This window comes from Dermacentor andersoni, chromosome 7 (assembly GCF_023375885.2).
Source record: "Dermacentor andersoni chromosome 7, qqDerAnde1_hic_scaffold, whole genome shotgun sequence".
NCBI lineage: Eukaryota > Metazoa > Arthropoda > Arachnida > Ixodida > Ixodidae > Dermacentor > Dermacentor andersoni.
In genome coordinates, this window is record NC_092820.1 from 120,717,226 (window position 1) to 120,737,216 (window position 19,991).

The following is a 19,991-nucleotide window of genomic DNA, read 5'->3' on the forward strand; positions in this document are numbered from 1 at the left end:
TAGCAAGCTCAGCGGTATGAGGCCCGAACTTTGTCACAATTGAGATTCTCTCTCAACAGCTCGTAAGTCAACCTCAACTATCCTGACATACTCTCAGCCCACGCACGACTACTCATTGTTGTGTTTCACTGCTTCAAAGAGTTTATTTTTGTTTAGATGAGGGACACTTGCATCTTGGCATCAGCCAAAACTTTGTTTTTTGAGCTCAAGCTCGTTCAAAACGGCGGCAGCACGGTTCCTTTCCCGTTCATTCCTCAATGCATAGGTCATTACTGTTCTTGTCCTTCCGCTACTCGTTTGCCCCACAGACCCTTCGAAGCATCTTCTTGGTCATTTGAATAGTCCGCGTCTGATTTTTCGAACTCCCTAGGGGCCGCGAAAACATCCGAAATATCGGACAGTAGGAAAAAATAAATGCATGCCATTTACTGCCCTTAAGGACTCAAACCGCCACAGGCACATTCGAAAGCGCTCTGAAGGCCTGTCGGTACATGTATTAGGCATATCGGTGCTCGTACTGCGGCAGGAAATACCGGGTGCACGCATGTATAGATAAGGAATACATACTGTGTCCCGTGGCAATAGTCCCTTCCCACGCTTGTTATGCTTCATTGCATTACTTTGGCGTATGCTTCACCAAGTAACAATTATGTATGGAGGCAAAGCTGACTTTCGGGAACCGGCATTATGCAACGCATTGTGCTTTCCAAGCTTCTAAGCCAATCGCGAGGACAACAAAGGCGGAGTGCGCGCCGTTGCTCACAGCAGCACATTCTTAATAAAAAACACGGCACCCAAGTGCAAGTAGCTTCATAGTGAACGTCGAAGCAGCTAGGCCTAGCGTTGCCGCAGTGGTGGCTATGGCTGCCTGCGGATCTGCGTGCGACGGCGCCAGTTCGAGGAAGCGAAGTAATTAAAATTGCAGTTGTGGTGGCTTTGATTATTGCCGTTTCGGACCTGCGGTCACGGCAAAACTTCCGGAAAATCTGACATCGAAGAATTCTTGAGTCCGAAATTTCTGACGTTCTCATACATTGACTCTATGGGGCACGTGGTGGTGCCGCGAAGTCGTCCAAATTACCAGAAATCCGGAAAGACGGTCATTGACTGTACACTGGCAACTAATCCAGCCGACGACAGACAATCAAAGACGATTCATTGCCATTCCTGTCTGTTACTCGAGACATCATTACTGCGAGTTTCGAACCCTTAAATAAAATTACAGCTAATTTTCCCTGATAGAGGCACAATTTCCCAGAGTTTTTCCAGACTACTCAAAATCCCTGAGAATTCCCGGTTTTCCTCGTTGGCAGAAACCCTATATCCAACGTCAGTGGAACGATCGCCTGAAGAGTTCCTCACCCTCATTCAGTGATATTTTTGGGGGCAATTACCTCTGATGGAAAGACGCCGCTGGCTTTCTTAGAGCAGGGAGCCAGCGTGAACCGTGTAAGTTACCTGTTCGCTGTGCTGAAGAAGGATGTCCTGTCTTAGGCCAAGTCACACTTTGGGAACCGTCAGTGGAATCATCAGCAGGATTACACTCCGGTTCACAAAGCGAAGGTGGTGCTACAATGGTGCACAAGAAACCCTCCTTGATTTCATTTCCACTTCAGAATGGCTCTTAAACAGCACAGATCTAAACACGCTTGACTATTCAGTCTAGTTTATGTTAAAAAAGTACGTTCTGCTCTACTTCTCACCGCAATTTGGCTGACCTTCGTCGGAAATTAGAAAAAAAAAGTAAGGAGTGAATGACACTAGCACTACATCCGTGCCGCGTCATCCATGCATTTCCGAAGTGACTCAAGGCTTGCACAGCCACAAAATGTGGACGTTTGGAAAAGCAGGTTTGGGGATTCGTGTAAGCAAAGCACGACGCATTACATTATCATAAACGTCATTTTACTACACTACATCAAAGCCATATAAATTATGTACTTTTTTTTTATTTGAGTGCGAACACTTTTGCAACAGATGGTGTATCTGAATTTGACATCATCCAGTCAAGGACCTGCTGGGAACACAGCAGGTCCTTGACAGAAGAGCGTGCGCTCAGCGTGGTGGCAGAAGACACTAAAACCTACCGCGACAAAATCGCATGCTGGGTAGCACTTGGTTGCGCAGGCATCACTCTATCTGCAGGCTTGGAGTGATGCCTGACACCGGTGAAAGATGCCGATAGCGAGTGGGGCTATACTAATCCAGGTACAACCAACTTAGGAAGGCCCAATAAGCTTGAACAAAGACATTCCCTCACGAGTACAGGAATTGGCTTCCCTGGTGATGTGTTCGACCACGACCTTCCTGATGATATCTACAATTAACCCACGGCCCTCAGAGGGGTAATTGGACATCGCAGGCAGAGGCCTTCGTCCCACAGTGGACATAGAATAGGCTGATGATGATGATGACTTTTGTCACACCCTGTAAACAACCCAAATGACGTAGCAAGGACAAGCGAGCCACACCACCTGGAATAGAGTGGTTGGTTCTATATGTACTAATCCTATCACGTAACTCACGCAACTGCGGATCACACTAGGCCTTTTCAGCTATCCGTGCCTGTCAGCCCCAGCACTGCCTCGGGCAGTGCTGGGGCTGACAGGCACGGATAGCCGCAAGCCGCAAAGCCGCAGTGCAAAGCCGTACTCCTCTAGCCGCACCTCAAGGGAGTCATAGTCACTCCTGTCGTTTGCCCGTACCTTGTTGCATTTCCTCACGTTTACATTTAGAGCACTGGGCAGAAATCACATTGCGTCAGCATGATCAACGGCCAACGCAATGCTCTTTTTTTATCTAGACAGTCGGATTCCCCGGTCCATGCCAGTAGAAGCGCACCGGAGACACAGGGTGTCTTACAGCCCTGGACAGTCCGGGACGACCAATCAAAGAGGCCCACTCTCCGGGATCAGCCCCGTTTTGATATCATCGCATCCGGTATCAGCCAAGGGCTGCAATCTTGTAGCGATGCCTACCGCTCGATTCTATGCCAGTCTTATCATGCAGCACTAACGGCCGGCCGATCCCGTTGATAATGCAGGCGGAGCGATGCCCTGGCCACTGACCAAGCGAGATAAGTCATTAGCATCGGAAAAGACACCGCTACAAAATAGCGCCCCATTTTACTATTTGTCTCCAGGATCAGTCCATCTAACTTGGCGAAGAACCGACTGAGCCGACACGCCAAACCCCTTGGAGGAAGGGCAAGGAATCAAGGATGAGTTGTTTTATTTCAAGAATTATGCGCTTGAAGGCGTATATCTGTTGTAGATAGATAGATAGGTAGATCAACAGGCTGCCCTTCGGCAACTTACGTGTCTCCTGCCATCTGCCGGCGAGTCTAGCAGCAAGAGGAACGCCGTTAGGAGCACAGCTCCCCCACTCCTGCAAATCAAGAATGAAACAAGTTTAAAAACAACCGACATTTTGGGGGCAGGGAAACAGTAAATGAATAACAAAAAACAACATATCAGGAAAATCATACAAAGTGTAAACAGGGAATGCAAGTGAACAAGAAAATAAACCTACTACTAGGAGCGTCAAGAAGAACATGCCGAGCAATGTTAGTTTACTTGGTGTCGGGCCTACACTCCAGGCTTCAGGCACGAGTGGGAACAGAAAGAAATATGTTGCGATGAATAAGACAAATACGGCACGAAAAGATGCTCTGAACCGATAAGCAACAAAGCGAGGCGCACTCCAAGCACATATAGAGGCACGCCAACCACGAGAAAGAAAAGAAACAAAAACGACGTACAAGGAACACCTTTGTGAACATGCATTCACGGATTGCATCAAGCAAGAAACAATGCAAAGGAACAACAACTAAACAAGATAGGAAAAATACAATCCCCGGTACGACTTTCTTTCATGGTGCGGTCGAGCAGATGCATACTTCAGTTTCACGCCTGTCCTCTGCGGACACATGCAATGGGTGGGGGTCGCGGAAGGTTCAAGAAGGCGATTAACTCGCGAGAAAGCATGTAAGTGTGGCAGTGAACCGCAACATGCCTAATCCTCACGGCTTGAATTCCACCTGGTCCGACGTGACAGATGTCCTCATTCTGTTAGGCGCCCGCGGCTTGGCCCGCAAGGCGCGCTGGACAAGCACTGTCCTGGATGCACACACGGCCTTGAACTTCGACAGGCTGATGTTCTATGCCCGACTAAGCATCGAGATTGAAACAAAGAAGAAACATACCCCGCTGCTTTCGGCAAGATTAATAATGACAGATTATTACCCGTCAGATAGAAACGCAGTTTTGCTTTCGAGAAAAAAAAGTTTACTTTTGGTGCGCGTGAAAGACGCTGAAGCAATACTCTGAAACAAACGTCGTTTTTTGGAGCGGTTGAGAAACATACAACCACAGAGGAAAGGAAGAATTGGGAAGGAGCGTTACGTAGCGAAATCGAAGGTAAGGAAAAAAGTGCTGACCAGCACGTGATTTTGTCGCGGTAGGTTTTAGTGTCTTCCGCCGCCGCGCTGAGCGCACGCTTTTCTGAAGGGACAATGTGCGCGGCAGCAACGTGCGGCTACCACACTCACACTTTGTAACTCAGGCGATAAATGCATGCGTTGCAATAAACAACCGAAGTTGCGCAAGCGCATAGGGAGAAAATGTGCCCAGTGACGAGCACCGGTTCGGGGTTCTCGTCGATTCCAGCCTGCCAGGAACCAAGCCCACTGGGCCGAGCCCCCCCGAGTACAGGGTCACGTGCTGGGCTGGCTCTTAAAGCAAACAGCTATCGTTTGCCTCCTTCGCCCGTCTTCGTGGCGGGTCGTTGGTCGAACTCGGCAAGGAAAACTTTAGTTCGTTGTTCGTTCGTTCTATTCGCTTACTTTAGCGACCGTCGTCAAGATTTCTGCACAATTCCTTAAGAGAGAAAAAGTGAAGGGCCTTGGAAAGAGTTCGCTTGTGAAGGCGGACTTCTTGATGTAATGCTCCCTCTTAGTTTAATTATTGGCTTCTCCGATTCGTATAGACCATAGCGAGAACTATAGACCCCCACCGTAAATAAACGCGCACACTCTTCATCAAGAGTATACTGCAGCCACGTTTTCTGCGACCAACAGACTGACTACAGGCTGTTTCAGGTTCTTTTTTTTTTTCTCCTGTGATATGGATGGGGTTCCAACGCCCTGGGCAATGAAGAGAACCCTCGCATTAAACATTTAAGAGGCCTGGGGGCAAAATGCGAAAACGCCCGTGTACTTGGATTTAGGTGCACGTTAAAGAACCCCAGGTGGTCCAAATTTTTGCAGTTCCCTACTACGGCGTGCCTCATAAAGAAAGTGGTTCTGGCACGTAAAACCCCATAATTAAATTTATTCCATTTAAGTCTAGAGCCTCAGGAGGTACTGCGGGAATTGAACTACACAGCCCCGCCACGTAAAGTCGCAGAGTATAGCCAGTAAACTTTTGACAAGGACATGCAGCAAACGGCGATGTCCTCCGAGTGGTTCATTTGTGACTGAGACAACTTATGTGAAAAAAAAGACATTAATCCCGCCAGAGGTAACAACACACAGAGAAACCACAAGAAAACAAAACAAAATCTACATGCCCATCTACATCAGCAAAAATGCGGGGTTGACGCCTCGAGGAAAGTCAGTTCGTTCTCCGTGAGCGCAATGAATGCAAAGCTCACACTCGTTTCACCCAGTTCTTCTGAGGCTTCAGCATCAATAACCTCTCGTGTAGGACGGTTATTCGTTTGTACAATTCTGCAACTATCAAGGTTGACAAGAAGATGTCTTAACGGTGCCGAGCGAAGTTTCTTTTCTTTCTATTTTTCCCGCTGTATCAATTTTCTCTTCAGCTGTCCTTTATGCAACAGTTGGCTTGTCCAATTTTACTGTTAGATGAAACCGAAAAACAACTCGCCACTCCTTCAGCACAATAAAAAGACCCACATGAGTGGCTTTTCTCATAGCCACTATGCACAAGAGAATTCACATTCGTAAGCTTGCACAGTTTTGCAATAAGTTGGTTGTTACAAGTTGGTTTAATTTCTTGCTTTGCAAGTTTAGTGTTTTACGCATAATTGTTAGTTTCCAAGTTTGATAACTTTAATCCACGTCTTCGTCTAGTTCACGCTATGGTTTACAAAAGGTTGCATTACGAACTCGCCAAAACTGCCGTGTTGGTGTCTTCATGCATATGGCTTTCACGGGGCCACCCAAACGTTGTGTAGGGGACCGTTCGCAAGAACGCTTTGAGTACCACCGGGAACACCGACACTTGGCAGGGTGACGACACTGTCGATGACTGACTACTTCGGTCAGCCGTCGACAATGATGTGGACGAAAACGACGACGTCACAGCGCAAAGCAACGTCGTGAGACCCATGGAGTGTCTACCACAGCACTGTTTAGCATATATAGATTTCTACAAAATATTACACGACAGAACTCTGGCGCTACAATCATTCGGCTACCATGAAAATCACTGGTAGTACACGGATTTGCCTTTTATTCGTACTTGTGGCTTCGAATGTTGTCGTAGCGTTATTTATTGCGCTCTACATTTCTAAATGCCCTAGTGCTCGTAGTTTTCTAAATATAACAGAGGAATTATTATCTGCACGCCTGCATAATGATTGAATTGTATTATCGATTTGCAAAAGACACGAAGTCTTTCAAAGCAGGAAAGATGGAATTCGCGCAAATCCACGCAATGCCTGTCGTTCCCGAGTTGGGTGACAGCCTGGACCACAGATCCAGACGTTGTCAAATTCCGCCATATTGTCAGCTCTGATTGGCCCAGAGGGCTGCTACAGCCTCAGTGATGAGCTCAATATATCATCGTTACAGAATTCGATATTGTGGGTGAATTGGACGATGTCCACTATAGCACCCCTGGCTGAGCAGCCGTAGATATATACAGTATATTATATATATATATATATATATATATATATATATATATATATTTGTATATTGTTGCTCCTGTATATGCTATAGTATACAGGACTTCCCTCCGAGTAATCTTTTGCAGAAAACTATGCGTTCATAAACACTCTAGTGTCATGTGGCAGTCGAATTCTGCCATCACGACAGGGGGTGCGTGTTTCAACTCTGGTTAGCATTGAAAACCGCCTACTAATTTGGGACTTTAAGACGACAGCTTCAAACTCGAATGATGGTATGCGCTTGGAAGACTTCTGCTGGCTATACTTGACGCCCCCTCACGTCAATGAGAGAAAGCTAAGAAACGTCCACATTATCTCTGTTTTTTGCATTTCGCCAGTGCGAAAATATATGAGACACACCATAGCTTACAGCAGGCGCGTAAAATGCTGTTTTCAAACTCGCAGCGGTGGCTCGTTAGTATTTCGCGTTGCGTTGTTGATAACAAGGTCGCAGGCTCGAATCCATGACGCACTGCATGTAAGAATGCTTATGTACCAAGATTCGGGCGTATGTCATAGAAGCTCAGGCAAGTCAAAATTACCTTGGGGGCCCCGCACTGGGGCATCGTTCGTTTGCCCGTGGGTTCCTCTGAGGCGGTAAGCCCAAATAGTCAAAACGACAATATTTGGCCGCTAGTTGGACAATGAGTCGATATATATATATATATATCTTCCAACGTACGGCTCAGAAGTCGAACTGAAGTAAGCCCGTCAATAAGAGTATTGACTAGCGAATCTAGAGTGCTAAACGATAACACATTGCCCTGTATCAAAACCATTTAAGACTTTCAAAAGTGAAGGACTTTTTTTATGCTATATTTACATGCAGACGCTGAGGCATTGTAGAACGGTATGACAGAGGTCGACGTCCTGGCTTTAGATTTTGTATGTAGGCCGGCCTTCGTAACCTTTTCTAATTATTGTGAATAACCTGCAGAGGTTGCGAATTAACGTTACCTTGATTCATATTTAAGTTTTAATAATGGATAAGTTTGAGAACGCAAAAAAAGAAGAAACGTTCCTGTGCTTAGATTCAGGTACACGTTAAGAACACCACGTGGTCAACTTTATTGCGAAGCTCTCTAATTCATATTATAGGGTTTTACGTGCCAAAACTACGATCTTATTATGAAGCACATCATAGTTGGGAACTCCAGATTAATTTTGACCACCGGAAGTTTCTTAACGTGCACCTAAACCTAAGTATACGGGTGTTTTTTTTTTCTTTCTGCATTTTGCTTCCATCGAAATGCGGCCGCCATTCGATTACAAGCCCTCGTGTTCAGCAGCGACTTCTGTAATGTGGCGTCTCTCACACCCAAGTAGTTGCTATAGGAACAGCATAATAAAATAGATCCAGATAAACGTACGATAATGGCCTTCCATTATGGTCGCGAATACTTGGCGGCGAGATTTAAAGAGAATCCATGTGACGGGTGATTGTGGGAAAGTTATGCTCGATAAACACAAATACGCAATAAAACGGGTAGATTCAAGACACACAAACAGCGCAGTGTCAACTCACGAATATGCCCTGGAAGCTGCCATGCACTGCTCTTTTGAGGTGCGGTGAAGACGACCGTGTGATTCTGACACGCTTCCAGCCCGCTGTCCTCGGTCGGAGACCAAATAACGAAGAAGTATGCGTCGATGTATGCGTCACTTTAGGTCTGGACACGAGACATGCATGCAAAAACTCCAGGCATACTCGTTCACAGAATGGGCGAAGAAAAATAATAAATACGACAGACGTTGGTAAGGAGATGAACGAATGTACAGTACAGATGTCGGGCGAAGAACTTGTGCCTGTATGGTCGCGTCCGAAGTGCACTGAAATCGCCGACGGAAAGATCGGCTTTAACAGGAATCAGGGGAATGAACCCCCCCTCCACTTCCCACCTCCTTCTCCTCCTGCCGCTGTCGTAAGACCCCCTCTTCCTTCCCTCTTTCTTATACATGGCTCGCGGTCGTCCATGAAACAATGTTTCTGTCTACAACATCCTGTGCCACGTGACCGCGTGACGTCAACCATAGAGTCCCATTCTTTCCTTCTCAGTATAGCGGCTCTTGATCCGTAATCAACTGCCACCCGCTTTTTTTCTTCTTCCATTTCCTTCCTTCCATCGTTCCTCCACTCGCTCGCAGCTCCCTTTTCATTCAGCTGTTGTACCTGCCGAGCGGGAGATTCGAGAAAGCCTGGAAACACCACACTCCAATGAATGTCAGCTTTCTCTTGCTCCAAAGCACTAACCCCTTAGTAACTCCTTTTCCGCACATTGAAGTGCGCTGACAACGTTCTCGTGCCACAACGTTCGCGTACCACCCCTCAAGGGAGTAGGATCACTCTGCCGGTGTGCAGAGCAAATTCACACCATCGGGGATTGCGAGACCTCTCAGAAATTAAGAGCGGCAAGCGTTGTTAACCCTCACTTAAACGAGCTTCTAGGAAAATTTACTGTTTTTTCAGAGCGTATTGTTCCGATTTCTTAATTCAGTTAGGCGAAAGTTAAGGAGTCTAAAGGCAAAGGGAATCCTTGCGATCCCTTTCGTGGAAGTTTGGGCTTGGTCTAATATAACGCCAGGGTCCTCCTTTTTCCGTGGAAAACCCGATAATTCGTGATGTTTGCGCCCCCCAAAAAATGAATAAAGATCAGGCTAAATCCGATTGCTCTGTGACGTTTGTCCTCTCGCCAAGGATAATAAATGCAGCTGTAACAAAACTAATGAACGCTAAATCATATTATTAACATTATTAATAAATGAGCATGGTGTACATCTCGTTTTCACTTCATATCTAAGCGATAAACGGCATATTATTTATATATTTGTGGCTGACGATATCACGCTAGCCCTGGTGGTAAAATAAACAAAAAGAGAGTACGACGTACGTTGAATTTGCGCAGTATATTTCACTGATGTTTCGGCTGGTGGACAAGCCTTTGTCAGCGTGATTTCTTCAGCCACAACTATACTTGCACACACACACACATCTATATATATATATATATATATATATATATATATATATATATATATATATATATATATATATATATATATATAAGTTGAGTGAACGAAAGCTTATTGCTTTTTTGGTAGCCGCATTCACACAATGTGCGGCTATCGCGTTTCCCGTGTGTCGCGTACACGCGTGAACCGCATTAATGTGACTCGAAGCGAATTAACGCAGTGCTGACGTTGCTCTGCACTGCGAGCGGTAGCTTTGACATAGGGAGGTTACGCAACTATCGCCCGTTTAAAGAAGGGCGGCTGATTCGTCTATTTCGCATACCAATAATTTTGTTGCAAGATCGTACTCTGGGAAACTGTAAAACAGTATAAAAACAAACAAAGGATGCAGGCCAGATAGGTCTAGGTCAAAAATTGTCCCAATACGTATGTACGCCAACAAGTGCTAGTGAGAAAAGGAAGAGCATCACATTTCTCGTGAAGCATGCCCGCACGGTTTAATTTTTCTTTGTCTTGCTTCCTTAAAAAAAGTGCAGAGAACAGAGTAAAGGAAGTAGCACCAAACCCATCTCAATTTGTTGTTTTTGTTAAGGTCGTTTCTTTAAACGTATTACTAACCCCTACCAACAAGTATTCATAGAGATATGTTTGTCCCGCGATTTTTGACTAGCTTTTTTTTTGGAATGAAGTGTTACTGTGAGGATTTTGCTTGTTCAAGTGAAACGTTTATGCCCAGAAGATCACTGCTTGTGGTAATGGTTTGTAAAGGTTACCACATAATATCACGGAGTCTAAACTGCCACACAACCAAACCTTCGATTTCTCTCGTCTTCCTTATACAGAACAAAATGCCAGATATCTCACTGGTATTCCTCTTTAACATTTACCCCCAATTTCCCCCCCCCCCATCCTGCCGAACCTAAAATATATATATAAAACCCAGAAACAAAGGGGCCTAAATATAACTCATGTCCAAAGCATTGTATTGTTGTTTTTTTCAGCGTGTACTGAAGCGAAAGCCAATGTTTCCACATCTGTACTGCTCGCCACTTTTTCTTTCTCCTCCATTTTTTACAAATGAATTTAATTAATTGCCTCAAACACCCTACCTCACATCCTCCTCAGTTACAGGTATGAAGTCGGGAGTGTTCTATGCAGAGCATGACGGGAGCATGCAGATGGCCGCGATGAAAGCGTGGAGGAGTCAACAAGCGTGAGCTACTGCACTGCACCCCTTCCCTGGTTAGGATAGGTTAAGGACTCTTAAAGCAAAGGGTGTCCTAGCGGTCCTCCTGTTACTAGACCGTACAAGTTTTTTGACAAACCTGAATGAGCACGACCAGAAGGCTTGACAAACTTTTTGGAATGATATATCGTCTGGATATGGTGAATGCTTTCCACGCCTGTTTGAAGAGTCTCGCAGGGTTTCCTTGCGACTCTGAAAAGCCAAAGGGAGTCTTAAAAATTCCTTTTTCGTGGGAGTACAGCTGATTCTTTTAGAGAGTTGTAACGCACTCACCACACACGTCTTCCCCCTCAACGAAGTAGGTTCGCTCTAAGCACTGGTAAACGCACTCAACGGGAAGTATGCCAGACGGAGCTTCAAACCATGGTAGAAAATTCTGCTTGTTGGTGCACTTCTAAACAAATGTACACCCTTTGGGGTGTATCTTTGCCGCACAATAATAATCGTCATCTGCTTTCCTGGTGTTTCCGTTCTTGAAACGCTGCAATTGCTACTTTCCTGTCGAGAATGCTGTCATGCCGATAATGTGCATGTCGTTCGTGACTTGGCAGTACCGGGCTCGCAGTGTTAAACAAAGGAAATGCGGACAAGACAGATGACGGCTATCGTTGTGTGGCAAGATATGACCCAAAGGGTGTAATTTTGTTTAAGAGTGTGTAGCACAGTTCAGAATCTGCAAAACATGTGCCTCCCTTCCCATTAGGCCTTCGTGTAAACGCTGGTGCTACAGAATCAGTTGAAGATTGTTGAAGTTATGAAAAGTGTAACTGAATTGACTTACTCGTGGGCTTTGGTATCCCAAAGCAATACAGAGGCTACAATATACGCTATACCGGAGGACTCCAGATTAATTTCGAAACATCCGGGGCACTCTGTAATGTGCACCTAAAAAAAAGTACAGAAGCGTTTTTTTTTGTTCTTGTTGTTTTTGTTTTGCATCCTACCTCGCCATCGGGATGCGGTCGCTGTCTGCCGGGTATCGCACCCACGACCTCGTGCTCAGCAGCAGAATGGCACCGCCACTGAGCCACCAATTGAACGTTTACCTCGTCGTGGAGTGAACGAAAAATCTCGACATGGGAGTGAAATGCTTGTATAGCAAGCAATTACTCCTTTCTAAAAATAATATTCGCCAGAATGTTCCTTGCCCTCCTATGAGTGAAAGAATGTCGCCATTTCTTATCGAACTGCGAGGAAACATCCCATTTCTTCACAGGACTGAACCAATATTTCGCGTTCTTTTTTTTTTTTTTCTTTGACCAGGGAACCGACATGTCAGTGGCCATTGTTATCAGTGCCATTACGGCGAACATTAGAAGGAGCAACAACTGTTGTCGGATTGCTGACGCAACCGGGCGATGGTGTAATCAGCAATATTTCAAAACTGAAGATGGCATCCTTTCGATGTGACGAGTACTGCAGGATGTTTCAAGAGCCAGGGCTGCGATCGCGCAAACAGCTCGCTTTTGCGTTCCTTCGGTTGCCCTCTTGTGATTCGTTGGCACCCGCGCGTTTCGTCACGGCCGCCACTGCGCAAGGGTGGGACCACAAAATGCGCATACGTCACGCTCCTGTCAATCATTTGAAAACCGAGTATAATCGTCTGCTAGCGTAGAACGGTCGACAAGGTCATTCGTTTCGGTCATTCGAGCAATGAATGGCCGTTGCCATAGCAGCGCTAGTAGCATACAATGCGCCTGTCATCCGCTCGTAATGTCGTCGCTCGCCGAACATGGGTGGCTGTGGCGGGGGTCCCGTTTTTCGAGATTAAAACACAATGCGCCGTTGCAGAACGTTACCGATGTTAATTATTATAAACAATTCTAATCAGTGAAAGTAAATGTTCTGCCTGCGCTGTGATAAACATAAATGGTGCTCATTTTTTAATTGTTTAGTGATATGAGCGCATTTGTCGAGAATGCTCGCCGTTTCACATTGTGCTTACGGAATCACATTCAGTGTTTGACCTATGGCTTGGCGCTCACAAGCCGCGATGACTGCTCCTATTGTCGCACTTTTGGAGTCTCGCGAGCAGCCTCGGTGAGACTTCTACGGGCACTTCAGGCTCTCAAAGGACACTGTGCGGTGGCTCTGCGCAAAATTGGAGGACACCATCGGTTGCCTTCGGACCGGTGGCACCACGACGCAAAAAGTGCTTTGAGCTCTCCGTTTGTTTACGACGCGGAGCTTCCAAAGATCCATTCGAAAGGGAAGACAAAAAAGGAAGAAATGTTCGATGAGGGCAACGTGGGTGTCGATCACTTCTCCGTCACTACAGTACACTGCTTGATAGGTTTCCATTTTCTTGTGGAGAACCATGGCAGCTGTGGAATCTCTGTAGATATATCCCAAGATATTCACGTACACCTCCTGTACAAACCTTGATTACGCAGTGCCTCCATGACTGCTCGTACCTCTACTGAATCAAATGCCTTTTTCAAAATCTATGAAAGCCTCAATCTCCCCAGTTGACTTTCAATGCTTGTACGCACACCAGTTCCGCAATTCAATTCAGAGTCACCATTTGCATAAAAGAGCATTGTGGCATGTTCTTTTCAGCCCAGCTAGTCGCAAGCCTTTTTTTTTCAACGCGTCCTGAACTGAAAACATGTGACCTCTGCCTAATGACTCGCAGCTTGCATTGCAGTACACGTTTTTAGTTCTGTATTTGAAAGAGCAGGAAACGTTGGCGAAAGAGGGCGTTAGAGCAACTTCCTTCTTTTCAAGGATGATGACACAGCGCTAAACTATTATACACGTGCAGACGCTTTCACTCTGAGTCGAAAACAGTAGCAACGCTGTTTATGCAGTTGAAAACGATTATCTGTACCGATCGGGCTCAATTCAGAGCAACGACCGTATTTGCGAAACAACTATGGCAACTTCCTTCCGAACCTCAGAGTTGCAACCTCTGCCCCTCTATACGCATGTCGACATTCTACACTTCAAATTGCAACGCACTCGTGTAGGTCCGCTTCCCAACGCTGAGCAACAATTTCTGAAAGAGGGCATTAGAGCAACTTCCTTCCAGCCATGAGTGTTGCGACGGATGTTAGATTACATTAGTAAGCTGAACTGAGAAGAAAGTGCTATGTTGTTGATATAGCTCCGGGTCTGAAAGATTGCATGCGTTCACACTTCAGCGGATGAACAGACGGAATTTATGAAACGACCTTAGCGTATCTCCATCCAGGCCTCGAATGTCTCACGTCCCGCTGAATTGAAAACATGTGTCCATGTCTCCATAGTTTCGAATTCAAGTATTTGCATAGTTCCGTATTTCGACGCCGAAAGCACCGTTAGCGAAACAGAAGGTTGCGCAAACTTCCTTTATTTCTACTTCGAGGGGGCAAAGGGGGAAAGGATAAGACCTCTTGGGATATCTAAAGATGTAAGTAAAGAGTTGCTTCTGTGATAGGGTCACTTCCTGCTAGGGACAAATTTTTATGCTAGAAAAAATTAAATTCTGGGAAATTGCTTTTAAAGAACGAGCCACAGCGCGAATGTTAACCTTCAGACATCTCTCCTGTTCGTAAATCATCACATCACCGCTTCTGCATGAGCAAAGGTTCAACCGAAAGAATGTCATGCGGTCTAATAATATGTCTTGGCTTGTCTCGGGCTGGCCTCTCAGCCTTTCGTATCATTATAAAGTTTTCTCTCTTGCTCATCAAGTACATGATATAGAAGTGACAGTGAGTGGCTGCGCGTAGCCGTGGCCAAAATCATTGGTCTTGCGAGAATAAGTTTCGTGTCATTCTTCACCTTATGCAGTGCCTAAGAATAGCGATTGTGTGTTGATGATTACACAATCTTGACTGTACACGCTCATGCTAGTTTCCATCAATCTTCTTTTGCACTTGTGTGCACATTTTGTCTTTGACTTTGCACGGTTTTTCCTGCCTTTCAATATTGCCATCTCCAGAGGGAGCTTCACCTTAGCGTGGTCAAATTTTTTCACTGGGAGCTTCGTCCTAATATGTTCAAAAGCGTTGTTTTCAATGCAGCGTCGGCGCTGCACTGTCCGTAGCATTGTTTTCGGTGGGAGCTCCGGTTTATCATGATCAAAATTAAGGTTTTCAGTGATAGTTTTGATTTTAGCATGCTCAAAAGCACGTTCTTAGATGGGTGTTCGGTTTAGTATGGTCAATTTTCTCACTAGAAGGTTAGGCTTAAGTACAATCAAAAACACGGACTGGCCACATTGGAGAGCTTCGGCTTTGAATAGTCCAAAGCACGGTTTCCAGTGGCAGCTCTGGCTTAGAATGATAAAAATTCTCGCTTTAAGTAAAATGTTTGGCTTCGGCATCCTTGGTGCTAAACGGGAGCTTCAGCTACCCAGAGTGAAATATTTTTAGTGGGAGCTTGTGTTTAAATGTCGTCAAAAGCATAGCTCTTTTCAATAACACTTCGGCTTCGCAGTGTCCGAAGCCCAGTTTTAAGTCGAGGCTCCGGCTATAGCTTTCACTTTTCAATGAAAACATTGGCTGCTGCATGGTAAAAAACACGGTTTTAGGTGAGAGTTTCGCTTTAGAGTGAATCATGACACGGTTTTAAGTCGGATGGTTCGGTTTCAAAAACTCCAAATCACGGTCTACATGCAGTGTGGTCGCGAAAGTTGTGCTTAGCATGATCAGAAGCGCTGGCTTCAACTTGAGCCTCGGCTTAGCATTGTCCAAAACATGGCTCTCAACGAGCACTTAAAGCCTTAGTCCTTAGATGACGTCACATATATAGAGCGCTCAGGCCTTCTGCTATCTGCAAGGCATTAATTGAACCCACCACCTCACGATGAGCGGCAGCCAGCCAGAGCTGCTAAAAACGATCGCTGCAGGTAAACCACAGTGCTCCCTAGAAAAAAATTTTATAAGGGGAATCCTCGAGGGAGTCCTGGTCGTATAATTCAGGGTTGAAAACAGAATTTAACAAATCACACGAAATGTGAAGGTCGTGGGATCGTTCCCCACCTGCGGCAAGTTGTTTTTTCATCCATTTTAATTTCCAATAATTTATTGTTTCTTTATTTCATTTTATTAAGCACAACTAATTTCCCCTATGTTGTCCTTGGTTTCAGTGTTTGTTTGCTTAAGATATGACTAATAAAAATCGGGCCCCTCGGTTAAACCCCTTTCTTCTCGTTTGTAGAGCGCAGATGGCATAGAGTTTATGTTGTAACAAACTCTATGAAACTTGGTATAATGGTATAAATATGCAGAGGTATAAGTACGAATTGCACAGGTATATTTCGTGAATATGCAGATTGAAACGTGCAAATTTTTGGCATTCTGAAACAGTCATAATAGAGACCCTTTCGCACAGTTTAATGCCTGCTCTTCCCATGGACTGTATACGATTTCATTCCAAAGTCCAAGTTTATCTCACAGCAGTGTTTGAAACGCATAATTAAAAAACTATTTGGGTGGTGTATGCAGCTTGCTTTAACCTAGAAGAGATTTTATTGTGTAGGAAAACTACCCTATTCACCGGGAAATGAAAGGAGCCACGAACAGCTTTTTTTTTTTACATTTCAAATAAACATGGCAAATAGCGTATGCTACGCTTTCTTTGGCTTACATTATCTGCCACTTCACATGGTTTTGACTAGCAAAAAATCGACTGCCTCGGATTCCTCTACATACATCTTTTTTAATGCAACAGCTCGAGTGTTCCTGCTTAATTATTCAAGCTAGTCTTAGCTACAGTGTTTTTTATGCCCTGCTTCATGTAATCATGACGCGAGGTGGAGGCGACAGCAGGTGTCAACCAATCGGGAGCACCAGCTTACGGATGCATCTGACCCTAGAGACCCTTCTCGCGGAATAGTTTCCTCCGGAGGAACGAGATGGCACTTTCTGCGGCGTGCATAACGTTCCCTGAAAGAAAGCGCACGAATACAAAACCATTACAGCTTCTGCAAGATTAGATGCCGCAAATTCAACTGGGTGTTCGCTAACGCACTGTGCTCCATTTTTGCTGCAAAAATTTGGAGTGGCTGAGAAAAGACGTGTGCTGCAGTTGGTTGCAAAAATAGTCACTGGCGTATTAAGAAATAGAATGAATCTGTGCATCAAAGTTCACGGACCACTGCTACATAAAAAGAGCCTTTAATGCCGACTCTTCGCGATTCCTGGCTTCTCTCAAGGATAGAAAAATCACTCATCCACCAGCATTATATCGCTCACCTCCAAATAAAGTACTTCAATGCCGGAAGGTCTGCAAGCTCGTCAACCGCTCGTCACACAGTGACAAAAGGAGTACCGCCGCTTCCTGGCATAGTAAGTTTCTCGCACGTTGTGTGCATACGCATACGCCCACTATATCACCAACGCATCAAGAATAAGTGTATGGGCGCACACTTGAATCAACGCGTCGAAGCATGGGTGACGGTGACCCCACCGACAGCACACGAATGTTCGAAGCTGCACGTTTCGCAACGTTCCACGGAGTATGTGAATGACTTGTGATAAGACGTCTTTGCTACAAGGTATTACAATGTACAGAACATTCATGTTCCAAGCCTTGGGCGCAGCAAGAATAAATCTGTCGCAGCTGAGCATACCCGTGAATGATTAGGCAGAAAATTAACAATCAGATAGTCACCGCACCGAGGAACGTTGCTCAGTCAGAAACATGACAATTAAGTCGCTGCTTCAAAGTGGTTGCGACATAAAGAAAGAAAAGCAAAACAGACTGAGCCTGATTTAATTCATTTGGAGAAACATTTGGACAGCTTGGAACACATCTCTAGCACCGCTTTTTGTACAAGCACCGTATACGCTGCTCGTGCTGTTTGTACAAGGCGTAAGGAGCCCAGAAAGCGCTTACATGCCCTCTGAAGCTGTGGCCAAAGCTTTGTGTCATCCACTCCGTCACCGTTACCATATTATATCTGCCAAAATAGAAGTTGGCTGAGCCGCGCCGGGCGTCATGCACATCCATCGTAAAGACGGAGGCAATAAGGGCAGCTGATGCAAGCAGTAGATGTGTCACCGCGTGATCAAACATGGCGGCGCCCACGGGATTGTCAAGAAAAGGGTCTATATGCTGGACGCTCTCTCACGACGGCCAAAGCACCGTCTGCTCATTCGTGAGCAGAAGTTGCCAAAGCGCAATGAATAACTCCTGGTCCACCGTTAGGCTGTTGCGAAACTGAACAGCTACCATGACATCAGACTTGCGTGGGTTACGTTTGCAGTAAACATAAAAAAAAAGATCACCGCCAAGCACTCCGTATAGATGGTTAACCAGCGAAGCTGAAATGTACAGCCCCGGTGTTTATCACTGGGTTAATCCCGACGGTTCTTTAAACGACGGCTTCGCAGGTTGCCGGATCCTCGGTACATAGTTGGTGCTTGCGCTCAGCTGCACAAGCTTGTTCTTCTACCCGGGCTGCAGCATTGCACGGCGTAGACGAGATCGTTTCTGGTTCTTCTCGCGGCGCTGGTAATCGGAAGCCGCCTCCTCCTCAAGAGTACGTATGATGCGTGGCCTACCCATTTCGGAACCGGAGAGAAACTGCTGCGCCCGCACTCGGCTGACGTCCAACTGACATCCAACTGGCTTGCCAAACAAATCTTTGAATATCTGTTTCCAGATGCCCCAGCTGGTAAGTTCCTCCTCGTGGGTCTGAAACCAGACGCGTGCCGTGCCCACGAGGTAAAATATCAGATTCGTGATCATGATGGCCTGGTCCCAGTGGTTGCAGGCGCTCACCCGCTAATATAGTTGAAGCCAGTCTTCAACATCAGTGTCGTCGGTGCCAGAAAAGGTTCCTGGGTCGCGGGGTCGGACTAGAATGATGGTGGGCATGGGTGCCAACGGGCCCGAAGCATCGTCGCCTTGAGCTGCCATTGTAGAGGCAGCCAAGGAGCGCCTGCTGCGCCAATCCGTCTTGATAATGATCCCGCAATCTCAACCAAAAATGTTACGGAGTTAAAACAGTCAGATGTGTATTTACAGAATATTTACAATAATTATATCAGCTGACAAGATGGTAGCCAGCGCGTGAAGCTCACAACATCGTCTTCTTCATCGATGATTAATATACCTTCTTCGTCAGCGTGTCACAATATGATTATAATATATATAGAATATTACGAAGCTATTTCCATGCTAAATGCAACATTATTTAACGAGGTTAAACAGTATATAGTGCTATGTGTAATTGTCACATACAAGCAACTAAATATATATGTATGTGTGCCATCCTCTCATTCATGGTCTGAGCGTACGGTGAATTCTATATAAACTGGTTTAACATATTTTTCTAACTGATTTTTAATTTGGATGTGGCAACAACATCCCACGAGGTAGCCATACTTTTTAGGAGCTTATTAAGGACTCCCTTTAGTTTGTACCTTCAGATAATGCAAACCAATATTGCTGTCCCATTAGGGTCAAGCTATGAGGCGTTGACTGCATGCAGAAGCCAGATGAGGCAGAATGCCAATTCCCTTTTTTTTCATCTGCAGTGATGAACCGCTATGCAGCTATTGGACAACAAATCAGTGCTAGCTAACAGTGCATCCCATCATATATTATGAAACACATAGTTAAGGTTTTTCTCCCAGGACTTCCACGCCGACGATTCTTCCAAGTGTTTTGTTCATTGTCTGGGGACTCTTTGCACTCAGGGATACCAAGCAGCCCCTTCACCGCGCGCATGTCACTCAGCAGCACATAGGGGTGTTCTTGTGGGCTAACACAAACACAGGCACTGCCGCAGGTGGCAGCATTCCCGTTGTAGTGTGGGACATACACAGTTTATGCTGTTGAGCATACGTGCGATTCATACATCGCACGTGCGATTCTGCAGAATGTCCGGGTTTAGTGGTTCACGGGGTGATTTACGTGTTTGCGG

At 45.6% G+C, this 19,991-nt stretch overlaps 1 protein-coding gene across 1 annotated transcript in view; it reads right to left on the minus strand.

Annotated features, from left to right (window-relative positions):
- Positions 1-4,066, minus strand: part of LOC129385796 (papilin-like) — a 92,906-nt gene extending 88,840 nt beyond the window's left edge. Inside the window, exons 1-2 of the mRNA XM_072289512.1 lie at positions 4,026-4,066; positions 3,318-3,387 (exon numbers count right to left, since the gene is read on the minus strand). Of these exons, the coding sequence (XP_072145613.1) occupies positions 3,318-3,387; positions 4,026-4,066 (111 nt within the window). The remainder of the gene's footprint in view (positions 1-3,317; positions 3,388-4,025) is intronic.
- Positions 4,067-19,991: the final 15,925 nt, after the last annotated feature.